Below are 20203 nucleotides of genomic sequence, written 5' to 3' on the forward strand. Positions count from 1 at the left end.
AGGGAGCTGTGGAGGGATTCAGCAAGTTTTTCTTGTGACAGTCTGTCGCAGCTGAGACAGTGGCAATCTTTGCAAAATACAGATGGCTAGGGATGCATCACATGTTTTTCAGCATTTCAAAATACAGAGCAGGGAGTGGTGGTGGTTTACTTGGTATTTGCTGTGATTTCAAATTGAAATACTAAGACTTGAGAAAATAATAGCATGCTAATAAAAAGACCTGAATGTGTTTAATTAACTTTCCTTGAGGATAAGCATGGATTACTGTGAGCTCTCGAAGTCTTTGAGAAGTATTTTCCTAATTTTTTTTCATTGCTCTGGGTTAGTTGACTTTTCCTTTGAAAACTTACTTTTTAGATGTCAGATAAAGAATGCCCAAATCCTGATCTCCTAAATTGCTGATCTTTATAGACTTTACAAACCATGACGTGCCATGTTTAAAAACTGGAAATGCTCAATCTTTTCTCTCACCAAGCTCTTTACAGCTGCATGGAAATGCTTTTCCCATGTTACCAGTAATGCCTTTCAACAGGTTCTAGGTAGATCACATTCAAAAGGCCTAATTTGGGAAAGGATTCTAATTTGGTATAAATTGACAAAGTGTTATAAAAGATGAAACTTATTTTGTCATTAGCTGCCAAATATGATTTTGAAGGCTGGTGCTGTGACTATTTTCTTTAATATGCATAAAATTATTTGAGATATGAAAATTGAGTATGTAATTCTTTTCTAGTTAAGGTGCACGGTGTTCACCTGAAGATACCCATTAATGCTTTGCTGTGAAGTTTCTCAGTGCCACAGGCTGGTATTCCTGTTTAGCCTGTGTGACTTTGGCTTGGTAAAGATCATACACTGACATCTGTATGAACTGATTTAATTTACTCCTCCTCTATTTCCTACTGGCATGGTGTCTCCGACCATGTATCTCCTATCTATGATGTTCTGTTTAGCTTAGGTAGTAATTAATGCCAAATATAATTAGTACCAGTTAAGCACTGTTTTAATAGCTGTCTTCATGGATTAGAGAAGACATTGGTTGTATTATCAAGGAAAGAAATGTAAATTTCATCCCAGAAGTGAGAGGAGGAAGTAAGAAACATGCCTAACACTGCCTAGTTATTGCTGAGAGTTTATTTAAGCAGGTTGAAATTTTCTAGCATATGATGTTCTCTGACTCTTAAATGTAAATTCACAGGTTATTGCTTGTTCACCCCACTTCCCTCCAAAAAGAGGTGCTCTGTTCTTACCTTCAGCTCTTTCTCCCTTGTGACCCTGTGCAGAAGATATTAATATTGCTGAGATGACATAGGAATTAAACAAGAGAATGGATTTCTGTCAGGTTAACAAGATGTATTGGCTATCTGTGCAGCCATTTAGGTTGCAGAGCTAGCACAGGGGCACTGAAATTAGATTGTTGGACACATACAGAGCTGGTCTGCCCCTGCTAGTCATGAGTTGTCAGGTTGGCTCAAGTGTATAATGTACCTTCACTGTACAATTTACTTGCTAACACCAACTCCTGATATTAGAAATGCCAGACTTCATTTAGAGCTGCACACTGAAAAGAGAAGAGGTTACAAGTTTCAGAAAGGAACAATCCAGCTGGAGAGAAGACCAAAAAATCACAGTGTGATTGGTGAAGGCAGTGGAGCAGGCTGTGTAGGGAGGCTGTAGGATCTCCATTCTTTGGAGATATTTAATACTTGACTGAACAAGTCCCTGAACAACCTGAACTAACTTTGACTTCTTTTTTGGCAGGGGGTTGAGTGAAGTAGGTCCAGAGGTCTGTGTTAGGCTATTCTATATGTGGTGTGGCTCTTGGAAAGCTCAAAGAACATTTGAGCAAAGGCAGCAGCTGACAGAATGAGAGGACACAGTCTCAAGCTGTACCAAGGGAAATATAGGTTGGATAGTAGGAAAAAGATTTTTACAGAAAGAGTGATAAAGTACTGGAATTGTCTGCCTGGGAAGGTGGTGGAGTCACAGTCCCTGGATGTGTTTTAAAAAAAGACTGAAGGTGGCGCTTGCTGCCATGGTTTAGGTGAGGTGTTAGAGCATGGATTGGACTTGTTGATCTTGAAGGTCTCTTCCAACCTTGTGATTCTCTGATTTTGCAAAAGAATTCCATTCTTTAAAAGTTTATTTTTTTCAGTTTTCACTGTGGTCTGTTTGAAAGGGTGAGTGTTGGGTGTGTGTTGGATTCTCACATCACCACCTTCTCAGGGTACCATTTAGTTTGTGATTTACCCTGCTATTCTGAGGGAGATTTCAGACTAAAGTTGGGTGGTCTGACAGTGGTCCCAGAAACTTCACTTTCAGATGTTCAAATAAGGTTACAGAATAAGAGCATAAGGGAGCATGTTAGTAGGATCAGATTGTTTATACCATCAACCATGATAGTGGTTATATTTATATATGGTTGGCTCTTTTTGACCTGCCTTTTTTGGAGATCCGGCCTGTTGTGGTAAATGTATGAAATTGTCAGGAAATAAATCCCCTTGACTTCTAGCTAGTCCTCAGAAATTGGGCGGGGGCTGGGTACAGATAGGCTTAATTTCTCATTTATAACCACTTGGGCACTAAAGTCTGGTCACGTTGAATAAGAACTTTCAGGGTGGTGGAGTCATGAATAGTCTGATTATAGGTTCTTGTTAGATTGCTAATAACTGCACTAGACCTACAAAATATAAGTGCATAGCTGTGTGTACAAGTGTTCCCAGGTAAGCTCCAATGCAGTCAGAGAAGCAAATCTTATCACAGAGTTGTGCCTGCTTTGGGGAGAGGAGAAGAGCAAGCCCATTGACTTATCTGTAGACTGGGGTTGTGTTCTTGTCCTTCCGTAGTGAAGGATTTTAAATATCAATTTGTACTTCTTGGACAAATGGATGAATGACTGCAGTTAAAAATCATTGGCTGCTTGTTGCTGCCATCATAGGTGAAGGGTGGAGGAACATCTGTTTTCTTATTTTCATATTGGTACGTGTGGCTTTTAACATTTAAACAAGGGGTGAATGAGGGTCTTTGGTTACCTTCAAACTGAGCTACCTATCTTGTGGCTGACAAAGCACAGAAGTGTGGTACTTCAGTGTGCTCCTCTACACAGCTGAGACAGCAGCAGTGGCCATCTGACCTTCACCAGGTCTTTACTCTCCCCAGAGGAACAGAGGAACAGATCTAAACCAAGGCTTGTTGTGCAGAGTGAAGGGACAGTGAGGCTGAGGGCTGGCACAGAGTCATGGGTGCTTCTGCACTTCACTGAGACAACATCAGGTTCTGGGGCCTCTGCTTCAGCCCAGGCAACATTCACTTGTTAAGCCTTGCTCAAGCCCAGGTGCAAGATGAGCAAGTGGCCTAGCTTGTGGTTTTGCTGAATCAGCCTCTCCACTGTCTCACATCTTGGCATAACAAGCCAGCCTTTTCTTCACAAAGGCCATGACAATCCTTATTCCACAAGGAAGTTCAGTTTCTTGTTGCAATATGTCTTCATTGTGAGGCAATTTTTCAGACTGTGAAGCATGGTTCATAGTAAGGGTGAAAGGGAGAGATGGAGTAGCTCTGCTTTTGTTATGGCAGGTTGCCTGTTAGAAGAAATCAGACAAATTAATCATTCCAATGCTGAGAAGATTGGTGAAAGCCCTCCAAGTTGTCACCCATGAAAAAAGCAGGATGTGTGCTATATTATGGCTAGAATAGAGAATACTTTAGAACAGATGGGTTTTTTCTGGTGGTTGCCTGTAGCTGCTGATTTAGAGAGGTCTGAAAAGTAAGGATGATTCTTCTACTAGTGGACACTTTACATTATTTGAATTAGCAATTTCAAAAGCTTGAGGTGTTGTCATTGTTTTTGGCCCACAAATGGGTCCACTTGCTTTGGGAATGCTTTTTATTTTCTTCTAGTTTTTATATATATTATTTAGTCTTTATACATAGACACGTGTGTGTGTGTATATATATATATATATATATATTCCATGCTTTCCTGAGTGTAATGGGGTTTACAAGTGTTTTTGGAAAAAAACAATATAGTTCTTTGAGGGAAACCTGCTGGTTCATAATTTAATTAATTCTTAAATTATGAGAAATAGCTATAAAATGATATGATTTTTCTTCTACAGTATCCATTGTGATTTTGTATAATTCTCTATGTGATTGCATTCTCCAGTCATCTCTTAGCTAAACTGAAGGGTCTTGTAATTTTTTTTCTTATGGGATGTTCCCCCATACATCAAATCATCCCAATGTAATTTTTTAGATTTATAATACTGTTTTTGAATGAACTAACCAGAATTGTGTGATGTGGGTACTTGAGGATTTTAGATGGTTGTAAATTCTTCTGTATTCCTTCCCTAATAGAACTTGACATTGTACTTTCTTTTTTTGCTTCATAGCAGCAAGGTGATGTTTTCAGAGAACCATACCCAAGATGTTCAGATAATTTTTTGGAATGGTGCTAAGTAACTTAAGAGTCCATTGTATATATGTATAGTTTTTTCTTCTTTTGCTTAAGAACTGGTATGGTTGGTGCATTTTACAGGTACACAGTTCAGATTACTGCCTAGGAGATAAATGTGCATGCAGTGTGCACCATGCTGGTGAAACTCATACCTGGGAGCCAAGAACAAATGTGCATGGAGTTTATCTGTACTAAAGTGAAGAGTTGAGATTAGAGGAGTGAGAATTGATAGAGATTCTGATATCTTTGAAAAGTAAACATTGTGTTTGATGAAATTAAAATCTAGTGAAATGGGATTATGCATGCTTAGAGTTTATTTCCCCTGACTGTTTCACAGAGGGAGTGTTTGTCTTTTTGAATCAATATCTTTCACACCCATTTGACATGTCACTGTTGCATTGGCATATCTCTATATTTTATTCTGAGTAATCGATGTAAATACTGTGTACTTGCTTCTACATTCATCTGCTGGGGAGCTTCATTAGTCCATAACTCCATCTGGATTATTATTCTTCAGGCACTACCTACTGCTGTTTTCCCTGCTTCCTAAGAGTCTTATCGTTGTTATGCTAATCTGTGTTCATTAGTTAATTAACAGCTTTCCCTATGGAGAGGTGAAAGAAATCCTCTTGATTATTAAGTTGAGCTGATCCTGTCACAAGCAGATAAGTAAAATACTCCTTTTCATCAGTTTCTGACAATGTTTTGATTCTAAAAAGTCTGTCTGAATTAGGTGTACATAATATCTCTGCACTTTTGGTGTGTAGTGGGGTGTATGAGTGGCATAAACCCACATATATGCTGGGAGATGTGGAATAAAAGGGAAGATGTCAGGTCTGAGCTGTAGGAGACGTTGGTCCTTTGAACTTTGAAGTCCAAAACATCTTGTTGAACAGGGACTAGTTGTTAAGATAGGGATTTTAGGGGATGAAGGAAAATTGACAAGAGGATATACTTTAAATAGTCCCTCTTCTTCTTATTTCCCATCTTCCAAAAAGGAAAACCTCAAACTTTTCTACTTCAGAGACATAACAATGAGTGGCTGCTGTACAGTGCTGTCTTTGGCTCTGCCAAAATGTAGGATAATAGTACACCCGCCTGAGTGATTGCATAGTGAGCTTGATTGGGTAGTGAATTCAGGGAGAAAAGTGTCTTTAATTAAAGTTATTTTGTGTTACATTAGAGACAATTCTTGTATCTTGACTGAGATGAGAGAGCTTGCCTATGCTCCTGGAAGAAATTTGGTCAAATTATGTTGTTAAACCACTTAGGAAGTAGCATATACAATTCTTTCTCCTCAAATCAAGACTGATTTTTTTAGTAGAAAATACATTAAAAAGTTATTTAAGTTAATGTAGGAGCAAGTGAATAATGGTTTTTACTTCTGTTACTTTGTAAGTCAGATCAGTTGGTTTAGTGGTGCCTACCAAATTCAAAATTTACAGAACTACAAAACTGAATATGAAGAAGGGCTAAAGGTATATAATGATTTGTGCAGAAATTATGAGTTTCACTCTTTGTTGTCATTCAGGCCAGCTGTGTTATGTGCAGCTGTGCAAAATGCTAGAGGCACAGCTGTAGTAGTGTTGGAAATATGCCTTATGCCAGGGTCTCTTGAAGGCTTTGTATAATTAATCTGTGACTGTGAAATCAGTGAAGTGCAGAAAGGTGTTTTGCCATGGAATTTTAGAGTTTATGATGGCAGTCTCTGGGATTTCAAAAGCCTTGGCTAAGGTGAAGAACATCTGCAGTCCCAGGCTTGTAAGTGTGACATAGGCTATATTTTCACAGGAGCCTAAACCAGCCTAACACTGAATGGCAGAGAAAAAAGGTCACTTGTCTTTTTGCTGGATTGATTATCTGCTAGTTTAGTGAGCTGGGCTGGCTGTCAGAAGGACTTGCCTGTTGCCAAAGCTAGCACAGGATAATAAAGAGTGTCTAGGAGCAGAGAGGAATTAACATGGCTGGAAGGAATGGAAGATCTCCAAGCATCACAGCCTTGGAGTTCTGGAGAGGCAGCCCCTCTGCATTACTGTCAACTTAGACTAGGATCCTGTTGTAGTGATGAAAAATAATAATACCAGCATCCTTCACAAATGTGTTTTCAAATCTGTTCATTTGAAAAGCTGCAGAAAAGCTACATGGTATTGCATTGGAGTGAGTGCTATGTTCCTCAACTTTGTATTTCAAGTTTTTTGGAAATGCGTAATCTGATAGTTTTTAAGACACAAGGAAGTGATTAAGCCATGTTCTATCTCTTCTTCAGGCTGCTTTGGAAGAACCTTTAATTTTACTTTCACATCACATGTAAATATCCTGGCTGCATAGGTTTTTGCTCCAACAGTGTGTGAAGGAGGGCAGGGAGTATTTGCTGAATTCAAAAAATGTGCTGCACAATGAGTGTGAAAATCCAAAAGCTGTGTGTACTCCAGAGGCTGGTGCATTGACTTGTACCACAGAACATCTGTGGCTCTGGGACTTAAGCATTGGTCTGCATGAAGGTCAGTGGTGCAGTTGGATGACAACCAAAACTCAGTTATACCTTCCTTTATTACTGTGAAACGTATTCCAGCTATCATTAACTGTGGCATTAGTGATGGCGTGCAAGCAATATCGGAGCTAATAAGCAGCAGAAACAATTGTACAAGCACAAACCATACTGGCTCATTGATGAGTTACAGCAGAACTGCCACCCGTGTCTTGTGGCAGCACAAGAGAAGTCATATCTCTGTGTACTGCCTGTCTGGGGACAGGTGGAAGGTATCCAAGCTGGTGATATGAGGTTAAATGTCATCCTCTTGCCCACCATCTACATGTGTCACTTCTCTGCCTTGGGCAAGCAGCAAAGGTTCTTCTCCTTTTGATTATTTCATTTGGTTCTGGAAATAGGTGGTCTTCCAGGTTTTGTTGTGAACTTCCCCAAAACTGATCTGCCACAGCTTGGTTGTGTATTGGTGGTCCTGGCATTCACATGATCCCTTAAGTCAGTTGCTCGCTCATCTTGCCATGACTTCACACAGTTGCTGCTGGTGCTGGCAGACCCTGCCTGCCTGCTCTGGGTTTCACCCTACAGCTCAGTTGGTTTCCTCTTGTGTTACACCCTTCATCTAAAAACCACATTTTACACATTTGTCACTGGTAGATTTCATGAGGATGTCTCCACAGCATCTCTATGTATATGTGTATACAGGAGCTGGAGATCCCCAAGTGGCAACCTGTATCTCTGGGCACAGAACTGTAGCCCTGTGGGGTGGAAGGAGTATGTTCCCCTTGTGCAGCTAGCTGCTGGTTTGATTCTAGGTGCCTTAAAGATGGATTGTGTGTTATTGAAGCTGTGGTTGAAAAGTATTACATTAACCTTCACTCATCTTAGGTGCAAAGAGAGCTTTGTGTTTTTTCTGCATCATCATTTTGGTTTGGTTTTTGTTTTTCAGCAAGGTCTTAACTGTTCACATTTAGTTAAGCTTTTTCATCTCTTGGGCCACTGGTATCTACTGTTTATTTTGCTAAAAATGTTTCTGCTATTTGACTTCTATTTCAACCATAGTCTTGGTAGTTTCCCAGATGATTACATCTTGCATTATTATTGAAGAAATGTACAAATAAGTTTACAAAACAGGCGCACTCCTCTCTGGTGATGAGGGTCTGAATAGTACTTTCCTCACCTGTCAGCAACAAGCACCAAAGCCCAAGCACAAAAACATATGTGCTTCTTCCTGAGAGAATTAGGGAAGGTAAGCTGCAAATCCTTTTTGTGATGTTGTTTTAAGTGGGATTAGGAACAGATGTTGAGTAGCTTTGCAATAATGAACTGTTTAGTGCGGAATATATAAATATTAAATTTTAATATCAAGACAAATGACAATATTGTTTCTGGAGTTAGTCTCCTGTTCATTTTACAGTAATATTCCTTCTAAGAGGGCTGAGAATAAAATATATTATTATGACCATATTTCTTCAAAATAATTTTTTCAGTGGAGTCTGAATATCTGGAGCCCTTTGACTGTTTAGAACTTGAGACTTGGCTAATTGGTGCAGGTTTCTTATTGTGAACTTGGGCACTCACTTTAAGGGAGTCCTAAAAATTACATCTTCTAAATGAAATCCCCAAACATTTCTGTAGGGATTAAAAAAAACCCCAACTTTGTCATAGAAAACCTGTGTTTAGAAGAGGTTTTCTCAAAATATGTGTCATGCGTCTGCTTTCCTGTGTATCAGAGGATGAATACATAGATGTGTAACTTCTTCGGTATCATGGTTCAGGCTGTATTTGCAAGAGTGGAACAAAGTGGTGAAACCAGATAAAAGTAGAAGACATCTTACTGTCTCGAGTATGTACAATTCTAGATGGATTTTCGCTGTTTCCCAGGATGGGCAAACTGGGTAAGAACCTTTTTTGAGGTGTGTTCAATGAAAGTTCACAATTTTTCCTGGGTTTGAGTGAAAGATGTTATTCTCTTCACAAAATTAATTTCAATTTCACAAATTCTCTTGGCTTTCTTCCACTTAATGCAGGTTATGAACTTCTTATGGCCTCTATTCTGCTGTTTTTTGCTAAACCTTGATTTCTTGCCTGTAGCTTGTCTGTATCTTATTCTCTTTTCTTACATTATTCAAATATTGTACTTTGTGTGTGTTTCACTTGTGTCTGTAGGTTTTCACTAGCACCTTAACAGTTAAAAGCCATTAATAAAGTCAGGCATTTTAGGCCATGCCATTTTGAAAGTACAATAAACAAAGGAATTTTTCACATCAAATTTAGATAAAAATTTAAAACTTCTTTATCTTGCTTTTAATCAACTCTTACTAAATAACTATGATTGGACAAAATGGTTTTGATATTTTAACAAGATTGATGGTGGAGGAAGTGCTGAACTCTGAATTTTGGCAGGGAAACTGGCTGCCCTGTGTACCTGCCTTTCTTCATTAGCTTGGTCGGAGGAAATGTCTTTTTGATAGGAGTCAAAGCCTAAACCACTCAGAAATCAAAATTTATCATTATCTCAATTTAAATATTTCATGTAGTGATGCCTTTTCTCTTGTGTTTTGGGGTCTGAGGTGCATGGGGGTCACCCTGTGATGTCTCACTCCACTGCACGTGCTCACTGTAGAAGGCTACATGGAAGTAAAAGTAATGCCATCCTTACAGCAATGGGTAGTTATAGCTGTTCTTTCAGAAAGTATAATTTGAAATTGGACAGTAGGAAAAAATAGATAGTATAAGACACTTCTTCACACACTATGTGAAATTTTCTTTTGCAGAAGGAGAGCAGATGCTGACTGTATTTGATGTATTGTGAGCCTGATAAATGGGTCATATGTTGTGTACATCTCAAATTATGAACTTTGGAAAACGAGTATTGCCATTACCAGCATTATGATCTCCTATCTAGTAGAATATTGATCACAATGGTTCTTTTTTTCTTCAAACTTTGTATTGAAAGTCACTGTTTTCTTAAAAAGATGTGTCTGTGCTGTCTTACAGGCACAGAAATGAGCAATACAGAGGTGAGCCACTTGAATTTTATGACTGAGTTGCAATCAGGGTTTCAGAGGCTGTGGCTAGGCTAGGATCCTATCTCTTGCTGGAGAACCAGGACCTGCCGTGGGGATAGTCCACCCTGCAGTGAGGTTTGTGGTGTGTGTTGGTGCTGAGATTCCTTTCTACCTATTACCCATGTATCTTCCATGCCTCTTTGTGGGGAAAGAAGCATCTGGAGTTGGTGGGAGCTGAGGGAGAAGTTCAGTTCATTTCCACTAACTCTTCTCTTTCTTGCTTCAGGATAAGGAGGCCAAGCTCACTCCAGCTCCAGGAGATGGTCAGATTGCCAAACTTGGGTGTCACTCAGAATTTAAGGCCAGCCACCACTAGCCCTGTGATACCTGAGGAGTAGCTAGAATGCATGGGGGGTTATTTTCTGCTGAATCTCCCATCTCTTAATAGGGAGATTTTGCTTTTACACAATGAAAGGAAACAGGAGAGGAGGACATGAGGCTTGAATGCAGTTGTTGTAAAGGCACTTTGACTTTTTGTATCCTTTAGTAACATATTTTTAGGGTTCCTGTGCTACTACAATTGTGATGTGCCATTTTTACTGAAGTCAGAGTGGGTTGATTTTATTTGTTAACATTAAAAGCTTTGAAAATATTTGGAACTGTGAATTTTTCTGTAACTGTTCTGTGTAGTTATGGTGTTATTCTTATTTTGGTCCTCTTACATAGTGAGTCACACTTTCTGTCTTGATTGAGCTTTCTCTGGCATACATGGATTGACATCTTGTTGCTTTGTTGGATCTTACTGACTTCAAGGGACTGTGTGAATTTTCCCATTGCCATCAGTCAGTCAGATGTTTTAGAAAAGTTTTATTTTGCCAAACAGAACTGTAGGTCAGACCTCATTTGTGCTTTGAAATGTTAGAACAGTGAATGTAGAGATTAGAAAATAAATAACAGTTAATTGAAGGGTCTTAATTGTAACGTCATGTCAGCATTCATCTTCTCACTGTCAACAGCCAGACTACTGTAGGCTAAATATCCATTATGGGATCTTTCTTAGATTTAGCTGTATTGTGCACATAAATGAAGGGTAATTTCAGTGGAGAGCCTTTAATAGTCTATATTTGTGGATCAAATTGTTAGCAGGGAAGTAAAATCTCAGTAGTGTCTGCTGCTTGCCTTGGAGAGAAGTCTTGTCTAAGAAAATATTTTGTTATTGATGGTAATGATTTACTTTGGCTCTTTAGTCAGTTAATGTGTATATATATAGTATCTTATACAATAACATTACTAAACTGAGAATAGTTCTTGTTACAAACCACAATTTGGCTCCTGATTTACTTGCAAAAGACTTATATTTTGAATCTGAAATATGTTATTAAAGCAAAAGCTCATGAGGAGAAATTTTTTTTCCCTATTGTTAAGTTTCTGCATGAAAGCAAGATGTGAGTGAGTAGGTGTGTAGGAGGCAATTCTTCCAGCAGTCACACATTTGTTCCAAATATATACTGAAAAATACTGGGCACTCTGGGGTTTAAATAATTCAAGTCATAATTACTTTTGGAGAAGACTTTTTTAAAATCAAAGCAAGTTTTTGTTCAGAAAGTTAAATCTCCACCATGTTGTCTCTAGTGCAGTTCTGGTTGGAAGTTATATATTGCATCTTTCTTGCCAATCTTCAAAATAATTTTGAGTATCCTTTGAATTGGAGGCTGAGTCACTGCTGTAATTTAAATGATTATTCAAAATAGTAAGTGGAAAGGAAGTTGTTGGAACGTAGTTGGAGATGTTTTTTGTGCCAGCTAAATTTTCTGTAGTAACTCTTACTCAAAGCTAGGCAGTCATGTCGTGACAGATCTGTCTGGGACAGCAGAAGCTGTTGTTGTTATCAGTTGTTTTCAGTTCCTTCTGGCCTTGTGCCCAAAGCTGGAACATCTGATCTATTTGTAAAGTAGTTGCAGAGCTGAGCATCTTCATCTCGTCTGAATTGTTATTTTGTGGCATCTACTTCATGAGAGGACAAGACATCTTTGCATCATTAGGTATTAGTGTCTGCTAAAGAAGTAGGGTGAATAGCTAAAAACAGAAGTGTGGCTAATTGTTCAGTTCTCTGTGTCTGATTACTACATTTAATCTCTTCAATTAGCTACTTTAATAAGCTAAATTTATAAATACATAAATTTATAAATATATAAATTTAATAAGTTTTTGAATGTGTTGTGATATATTGTAGGAAAAACTTATTTGAAAACACTTGAAAAGTGTTACTGTTAAAAGTGGAATGGGGACTTGTTATGGCTTGACTTCACAAAAGTCAGGGTAATTCAGTCTGGGGCATGTTGCTTGATATGACTTTGGCAGAGTTAAACTTGGAAATCTTATTCTGGGTCTGATTCTTTTGTATAAATTGCTTATACAGCAGAACTATTTTGGGGAGTAATTCTTTCAAGGTATTTTTGTTATTTAAGATACAGAAGTCTGTTTTTAGTGGGTTTTGGTCATCTTGGTAGAGGAGGAGCATATTAATTTAAAATTGAATGACTTTTGATTATTTAGTTATGTTGCAGCTGTAACAATTGCTTACATGGATGGAGTAATATATTTAGCTGTACTAAATGCAGTATGTGTACTAGTTAAAAATTATTGCTTGCTCCTGGGTTATTTTCTCCCGTTTTTTCTCTTTCTCATTCTATTTTTTGCCTTTACTCCTCAGCTATGTTATCACCATCACATGGTGTTCCCCTGCACATGGTTCTCAAGTTCACTCATGATCTTTCTCTTTTGCATATGCCTCACTATTACTTGGCTTCCCTGCCTGCTGGGACAGGTTGGCAAACCATCTGGGCTTCCTTTATTCCCTGCTTTTCTGAGCATGTTTTGCCTGATGGTGGCTGTCAGCAAAGTCCAGACCCAGCAGTGCCATTGCCATCTGTGGTGGCTTTTGCTTATCCTTGTATATTGACAGAGATCTGTTTCCTAAGATCTTCCCCCTTGGGTTTCCTAGGCTTTCTGCAGCACAGACTCTAGACACCATTCTGAAAAACAAAAATGTCTTGAACTGCGTTTTCACAAGCCAAGAGTGGCCCACAGACCAGAGTTTGGGAACAGTTTTGTTGTACCTTTTGACTGCAAGAAAGGCATAATTCCCATACATATTTGGGAAGTGTGGTTTGGAGAGTGTGTATGAATTTTATGAAATCACACTTCAATAGAAGTATCAGATTTTTGTTTCTGCTCTTGTCAAGTTTGTAATGTACTTCACTTGCAGACATAAACATTGCCTTTGGCAAGAAGGGCTCCTACTCGGCTTGGCAATTTGATCCTTTTTTTTCTTCCTTTTACCAAGAAAATTCTCTTAGTAGGCATGTTTGCCTTTCCATAATCCTCCTAGTGTTTAGGCTGTGCTGTTCATAGGTACCTTTTTGGTAGGTGGGAATACTATGGGCGTCAGCTTAAAACACTCCAGTGTACTCTCTATGTTTTCCCAAGCAGTGAAGTCTGGAGGAGTGTGTGACTGTTCTTTGTGACATGCTAATTTGCAGATTTCCCCCAGTGTAATTGTAGGAAGATGCTGACTTTGGTTGTATTCAGTGCTGTCTTGCCATAGCAAAAGTAAAAAATCAAATTTTGTCTTGACAAGTTTGGTTTTTTTTCCCTGAAAGGAATGAATGCTGCTCACCCCATCCTTAGTTATGTTTATATTTGATTGTGGCCGGGATTTTTCTTAGCAAAATTTTGATGCAGAAGTACTAATGCAAGCTGGTTAACTAATATTTAAATTAAAAACAAGTCTGTTATTGATTTTCATAATAACGTTGTCACTTGAATGGTAGAAGTTCTTACTTTTAAGAATACTATCAGAGTCTTAAGTAAGCCTTAAGTAAAATATTCTCTGGAACCCACATTGGTAGTAGAAGAAACTACTAAACAATCAACTTCAACAAGGTGTTGAACGTATTGAAGAGGCCTCAGTGCTTCACCACATGTGGCCCGAGAAGTTGTGGATGCCTCATCCCTGGAAATGTTGAAGGCCAAATTTGATGGGGTTTTAAGTACCCTGGTTCGGTGGCAGGTGAAAGTGTCTCTGCCCATGGTGGGGGGTTTGACTAGATGGCCTTTAAAGGTCCCTTCCAACTATTACGTGATTCTGCAATTCTATTCTGTGATCTAAAACCACTAAGAAAATAATATAACTTCTAATATATGATCAAAAAAAGCTGTATTTTGAATATGACATGAAACTGCCTGAAAAGAATCACTTGGGAGGGTAGAATTTGATGCATTTATTTTTTTAAAGCGAAAGGTATTTTCAGATAAGAGGAAGGAGCTAAAAAATCAAACTTCTAATGTGGATGTGATGCTACTTCTTCAGCCAGTTAGTGGCAAATACAGGGTGACTGCAGCTTTAGTGGTAATGAATGTCTTGTATTTGCAACCTGTTTGCTTTCTTTGTATCTATTCTTTGTATTTATTACCTTAACTTCTTGGCACTTTCCATCCTGGCACATAAGTCACAATTACACTATATTTTGAAAGGTATGTTACTGAGGTAGGAAATGCTTGTATAAAACAGGTGTTTCTGAATACATGTGTGATGTATCCTCTGTATACATCTATCTAACTACTCCTATTGAAAATAAAAGAAAATCCCAAAGCCCTTATTCTTCCCACATGTACATCAACAGATGTTTCCTCGTGCTGTGTGTACTTTCCATGACAGTTGGTTTCCCATCTTCTGCAGTTATATTACTTTCTTAGGAGTTGTCCAGGCTTTCAGGTAAGTTTAACAGTCTTGCAAGCGTTAGTGCTAGTCTCCTTCAGTGTTTCTAGTCTTGTCTTTTTTCCCGTTTCCCTTTCCTTTGAGTGGATAGCTGCCATTTGAAACAGTAGTCCTGCTGGATCCTGTTCATGGGCACTGCTGCTTCTGGTCCTTTTCTGTATCCAGACAGCTTTGGTAGTTGAAAGATTGTGATTTTATTTATAATGCTGTGTCGCATAGGAACTCTCTTCTTATGGGGCAGTAGCTTGTTATGCTAAAATCAGAAAGATGATAATTGTCCAGGATAATTTTTTATAGGTAACTTGCAGGACAAAAGAGAGAAGAGATGGTTAGAAGTAATGTCAGACAGTACAGAAAGTGCTTTAGCTGCAAATGGTTTCAGTATGCCAAAAGAACCTGCTCATTACCTTACGGTGCTTTAATTCCTTGTAAGTTGGGTAGTAGCAAAGAGTTTGAAGGAGACATTTACAAAGAATGCAGTGAATGGGCATGTGTGCTCTAGGGGACGTTCCAAACATGATGAATACTTTGGGTATGTTTCTAAGCCTATTGTGCCAAGGAGGTGCTGGGCACCAGAGTACAGGGCTCGTGGGCTCACTGAGCCAGTGTTCTTATAATGTGACATTTGCACAGGATATGTATATGCTGGCCTTTTCTTTAAAGCAAAAACTAGCTGGGCTTTACTTTCATTGTACAGATAAATACTGTCTGAATGCAGTGAAGGCAGTAAAGTGAGCTTTAAGCTCCCTCTGGTGGCTTTACAGTACAGTTCAAACCTTGACTGTTGCACTTGTCTGCTCTGGACAGTTTTGAGACTCGAAGTTTGTAATGTATTGTTAAGTTATTGTCATTTTAAAAATTAATACAGGAATATGATGTACAATATGCCTTTCCAAGGTGTCAAATGTCTTCTGTAATTGGACTTCAGAGAAGTAGAAGAGCTAAAATAATATAAAGCAAGAGGCCTTTCTAGTTATTATAGACATAAAGGAGGTATTTCCCAAAAAACTTCACTGGTTGTTTTTCTAGTGGTGCCATAGTTTGCAGCTGAAGGTGTCCTTAAGTATTACAGAACAGTGAAAATAGATAGGATCTCTGTATGGCAAACTTAAATATAATGTGTTAATACAAAATTAGTTTGGATCAGGTAGTCCTGATCTGGTCTTCTTGCTCTAAGGATGTGGATATAAATGACCCTGGGCTTGCAAAAACTTACACTTTGTCACGCCCAAAGGATTCTTTCTAACATGGCCATAATTAGTGAGGCTTCATGAGACTGCAGAGCTCTGAGCTGCAAGGTCAGTAGTGTTGAAAGGGAAATGTCACTACACGCCTTTTCTCCATACATTGCACTGGCTCTGGCACTTGTCTGGCTTTTTGATGCTTATTAGACTAACAAATATTCTTTCCCCTTGCCTTTGGATTTCCCCTCTATGCTCTTTTTCTTTTGTGGACTAATTGATAGAAAGTATCATGTAAAGAGGTAAGAAGACTTTGCAGGTGGGACCAAGAAAGGAGTAGGAGGACCTCTCCTTTTGGTAGCAGAAAGTTATTAAAATAAGTCACTTGTCTCAAGAAATTTGATTCTTAATTCTCGTGAACTATCATTGGGCAGAGCTGGGTGTTTCTTCAGACTTAAAACTATTCCCAGGCATTGCACAGCAACAGGCTGTAGATTAAATGCACCTAAAATGGTAACTGGTGCTGGAAAAAAGCAGGCTATCACCACCCAATAGATGCCATACTGTGCTGGTTTAGGCCTTTGTGTTGGGTTATGGTGAACCAGACTTGGGAACTGATCCAGATGAAAAAATCTGGGATGATTTTTGGTAATCACTTCCCCAGTCTGGTTCTCTGTGCATTTGCACAAATGCTTGCCCATAAAGTTGGGGGGAAAAGTGGGAACTGCCTTTTTTTCAGTTGGTTTGATTTATTTGCCACAGTTCTGACTGAAGTGTGTATCAAGCTGTTGCTGTGTAGGTCATTCCTGCATGCTTGATAACCTGCTACAAATATTCTTCTGGCATTCTGTACAGCTGGTTCTATTGCAGTGAATGTAGTTAGAGTCCATGCAGAGGAGGATGGTCCTTCACACTGCAGAAAACACCAACAGCTGTTCCCATTAGGAACAGCTCCTGTTGCATGCAGGAGAGTTGAGGTTACATCACAGAAATACCTATTAAATCAGATTTATTGTGGTTTATTTGCTGGAAAATATTTCACTTATGTTAAAAGCATTGGTCTTGATGTTTTTATTCTCAAAGCAGTGGATATAAACCATGACTGAAAGATAGGGGGCACACATGTTCTTTTCCAGCTGCTAGGGATGGGGCTGGAATGTGGAGTTCTGAAGTTCAGCTGAAGTTCAATAACCTATGCTGTCACCTTGATCCTGCTCTGCAGTTTGGATGTGATCTTCCTACATATGTGCATGTTCATTTCTCAAAGGTTAGCATTAGTTTTGTGGTGTCAATCCCCTGCAAGAGTATCTCATGCTGTATGCAGTACAGATAAATCCCAAAAAGCAGAAGTCAGAGACTATTAGTGGCAGAAGTGGAGAGCAGTGTGGTGCTGTGAGCTGCTGATACTTTCTGCATGGCTGTTTTGACCTTGTAGGTCAGTGTGGGGTCTTGGGCTTGTGCAGTGAGGTGAGGCTGCAGTGCAGGCAGCTCCTCTGTGCTCCGTAGGCACCTCACAGGGGTCCAGGTTATTGCACAGTTTCATGCTTTACCTCAAGCTGATTTTTGGGTAGAAACCTCCCTGGAGCTGGCTTTCAACAGGAGAGCAGCAGGTGTTACCTGAGCAGCCAAGGTGCCCAAGATGTAATGGGGTGGGTGTATATAGGGATGGGTGTAAGTTGATGAACCACCATAGCCATTCCAAATACTTGTCTCTTCAATCACATCAGTCCTCAGGATGTCAATTTTAATATTAAACACTAGAGGGTAGTATGTTCCTGGTATATACTTTATTTCAGAACATATCTGTAGTAATTTCTAAATCTCCTGAATTTATTATACAACTGAATATTTTAAAACAAATGTTGAACTAAAGAAAAAAATAGTACTTTGCTTCCAGGACTGTGAGCATGCTTAGCATTATTTAGTGATGTGCAGTGGTATTTTTGGTCTGAGTAGAAAAAGAATTGGTTTGAATTTAGATCTGATGTCTAACTTTCTTCAGAAATATTGTTCAAAAACTATACTTAAATTACTCACTCTCTGCCTGATACCTTGATATTCACACCTATGTGCATGCAATGTAAATGCAGAGTGGTAGATAAGAAAAGGTAATGCCTGAGAGCAAGCAGTTTTGCCAAGAGATATTGGGTTTTGGTGTTTAACAAGGCAAACATTTATGTGTTTGACATTCATGACATTGACATGACATTGTTTTTAGTATATTTTTGATCAATGCTTGAAAAACTTTTTTTTCAGGCACCACCTTCCATGGTCAACAATGAACAACGCCAACATGCTGAGCACATATTCTTATCATTTAGAAAATCAAAATCACCATTTGCTGTTTGCAAACATATTTTGGGTAAGTTTCAATAAATGAATTTAGGTGTGTACATTCTTTTACAACTGGAACTGTGCTGTTCTTTTGCAGCTGGTACTGTGAACATGAGTTTTGATTTTAATGAGGGTTACTTTTTGATGGAGCATGAAACCGATTACTGTCCTTTTTTGTTTTGTCAGTTTCAAAGCTGTAAGGTGTAACTTCATGTGGCTAAGTTCCTAAACTGATTTAATAGATTTCCTTTGCAACATGATTACTGTAATACTGTCTAATCTGTGCAGTTTGTGCAGCTGTCAGTAAAGTGGTTGCTTGGCTTTGTGCTTGCTTCCCATTAAATCAGCCAACGATGCAGTTTTATGCACTTCTACCAGATTTTGCATTGGTGCTGAAATGAGTGTTTATTTCTAGTTGAACAACTTAGTTGCTGTTGACAGCCCAGCTGGAGGAAAAAGAGGAAAAAGCTAGAAAATATCTGCCCACTTGGTAGAAGCAAGACAGTATTGATTTGAAATTTTGTGTGATTATACCTGTGGCAAAAGGCACCACCCTTCATCAGAAATTTCTTTGATTTTAATGGAAGTGCTCTAAATGTGGTTGGGTAGCAAGTTATAAAGGATAAATGTTTTTACAGGTGCTATAGAGACTTATTAGAGTTTGGCAGCTAAATCTGAAAATTACAGGGGCAGTAAATATTTAAGATTGCTGCTCAGCACTGTAGTATTGACCAGATGTGAGTGCTGGGGACAGGTGAGGGGAAATTTCTATGTAAACTGACTCTGCGACCTGATGGGGGAGATTCTTTTAAAGAATGAACAGAGAAATATTATAATTATGTTGAAAATATTATTTTCATACTTAATTCTCCAATATTTTTTAACAGTTATTTATAAATTTACTGGATTAGAGACTTAGAATTCATTAATATTATGATGTCAGTATTGCAGTCCTGCTGCTATGTTACACTGTGATATCTAGACCAAGATGTGCTTCCTTTCTTACACCCACTCCACACCAAATTTTATCTCTACAAATGGGTTTCTTCTGGGTTTAGTATATTATAGTAGTATTCCACCTGGTTTGGAAGACTGCAATCACACTTTTTGCTTGATGGGTCAGCAATATTGATGCTTCTTGTTTTCACTTTGATTTTTAGAGAAAATAGGGTGGGCAAAAACATACTTAAGTAAGTTTGTTTACAGACCATTTGGATCTAAGGATGCATTCATCATCAATCAGAAATAAATAATGAAATCTCATGAAATCTTAAATGTGGTTGGTTGAATGGAATATGATGCTGATTTTAATACTTTTTGGATGTCTAGATATATTACATCCTTAAACTGTTCATATGCTGCCACCATTGAAAATGCATCATGTTTCCACATGGGGCAGGTATTTCATGGAAATGTAAGCAGTTATAATGCTGAGACCTGGAACTTAGAGACTTTTTCAAAACTCTGTGCTTCCTCAGTAAGTATCTGTACAGTATGGACAGAGAACACATAGTTAAGATTTGGGAGTTGAGGAAGAAGAAGCAGGAATTGTGAAATCAGGAACCAGGAAGGGAAAGAAGCTGTTCATGATGAAAAATAAAAGACTTCAAGTCTACAGAAGGGATATGTACAGGAAGGATGGGCTGTAACCAGAAGACCAAGTAAATGGCTTTTAAAAGAAACAGGAAAAAAATGGTCAAGACAGGAGTTGGAATGGAGGTAGAGTGAGACGACAAGGATGATGTCATTTGTGGAAAGAAAAGTGTGGGAATGACACAGGGAGAATAATGGAGAAGGTGAGCATATGGAAAAGGGGAACAGCCACTACTATGTTCTTTAGAAACCTGAGGTTGAAGCCAGGAAGCACAAGGCTCTGCATTCTGCTGTAAGCTTATAGCTGTTCAGGGCACTGGCAAAGCCTGTCCTTCCTTTCTGTAGTAAGTTCCGTGGAGGATCGTG

The 20203-nt window shown here is 38.7% G+C and overlaps 1 protein-coding gene across 2 annotated transcripts in view; it reads left to right on the forward strand.

The window, feature by feature from the left end:
• XPO4 (exportin 4) overlaps positions 1-20203 on the forward strand; it is a 72820-nt gene that overhangs the window by 2619 nt on the left and 49998 nt on the right. The window contains exons 1-2 of one of the 2 annotated variants that reach the window (XM_077781468.1): positions 14440-14485; positions 18167-18272. In XM_077781468.1, coding sequence (XP_077637594.1) covers positions 18179-18272 — 94 coding nt within the window. In that variant the 5' untranslated portion in view covers positions 14440-14485; positions 18167-18178. Of the gene's footprint in view, positions 1-14439; positions 14486-18166; positions 18273-20203 lie in introns of those variants that run through there. The other variant, XM_077781467.1, reaches the window with a different exon arrangement.

This window comes from Lonchura striata, chromosome 2 (genome assembly GCF_046129695.1).
Source record: "Lonchura striata isolate bLonStr1 chromosome 2, bLonStr1.mat, whole genome shotgun sequence".
NCBI classification, from domain to species: Eukaryota; Metazoa; Chordata; class Aves; order Passeriformes; family Estrildidae; genus Lonchura; species Lonchura striata.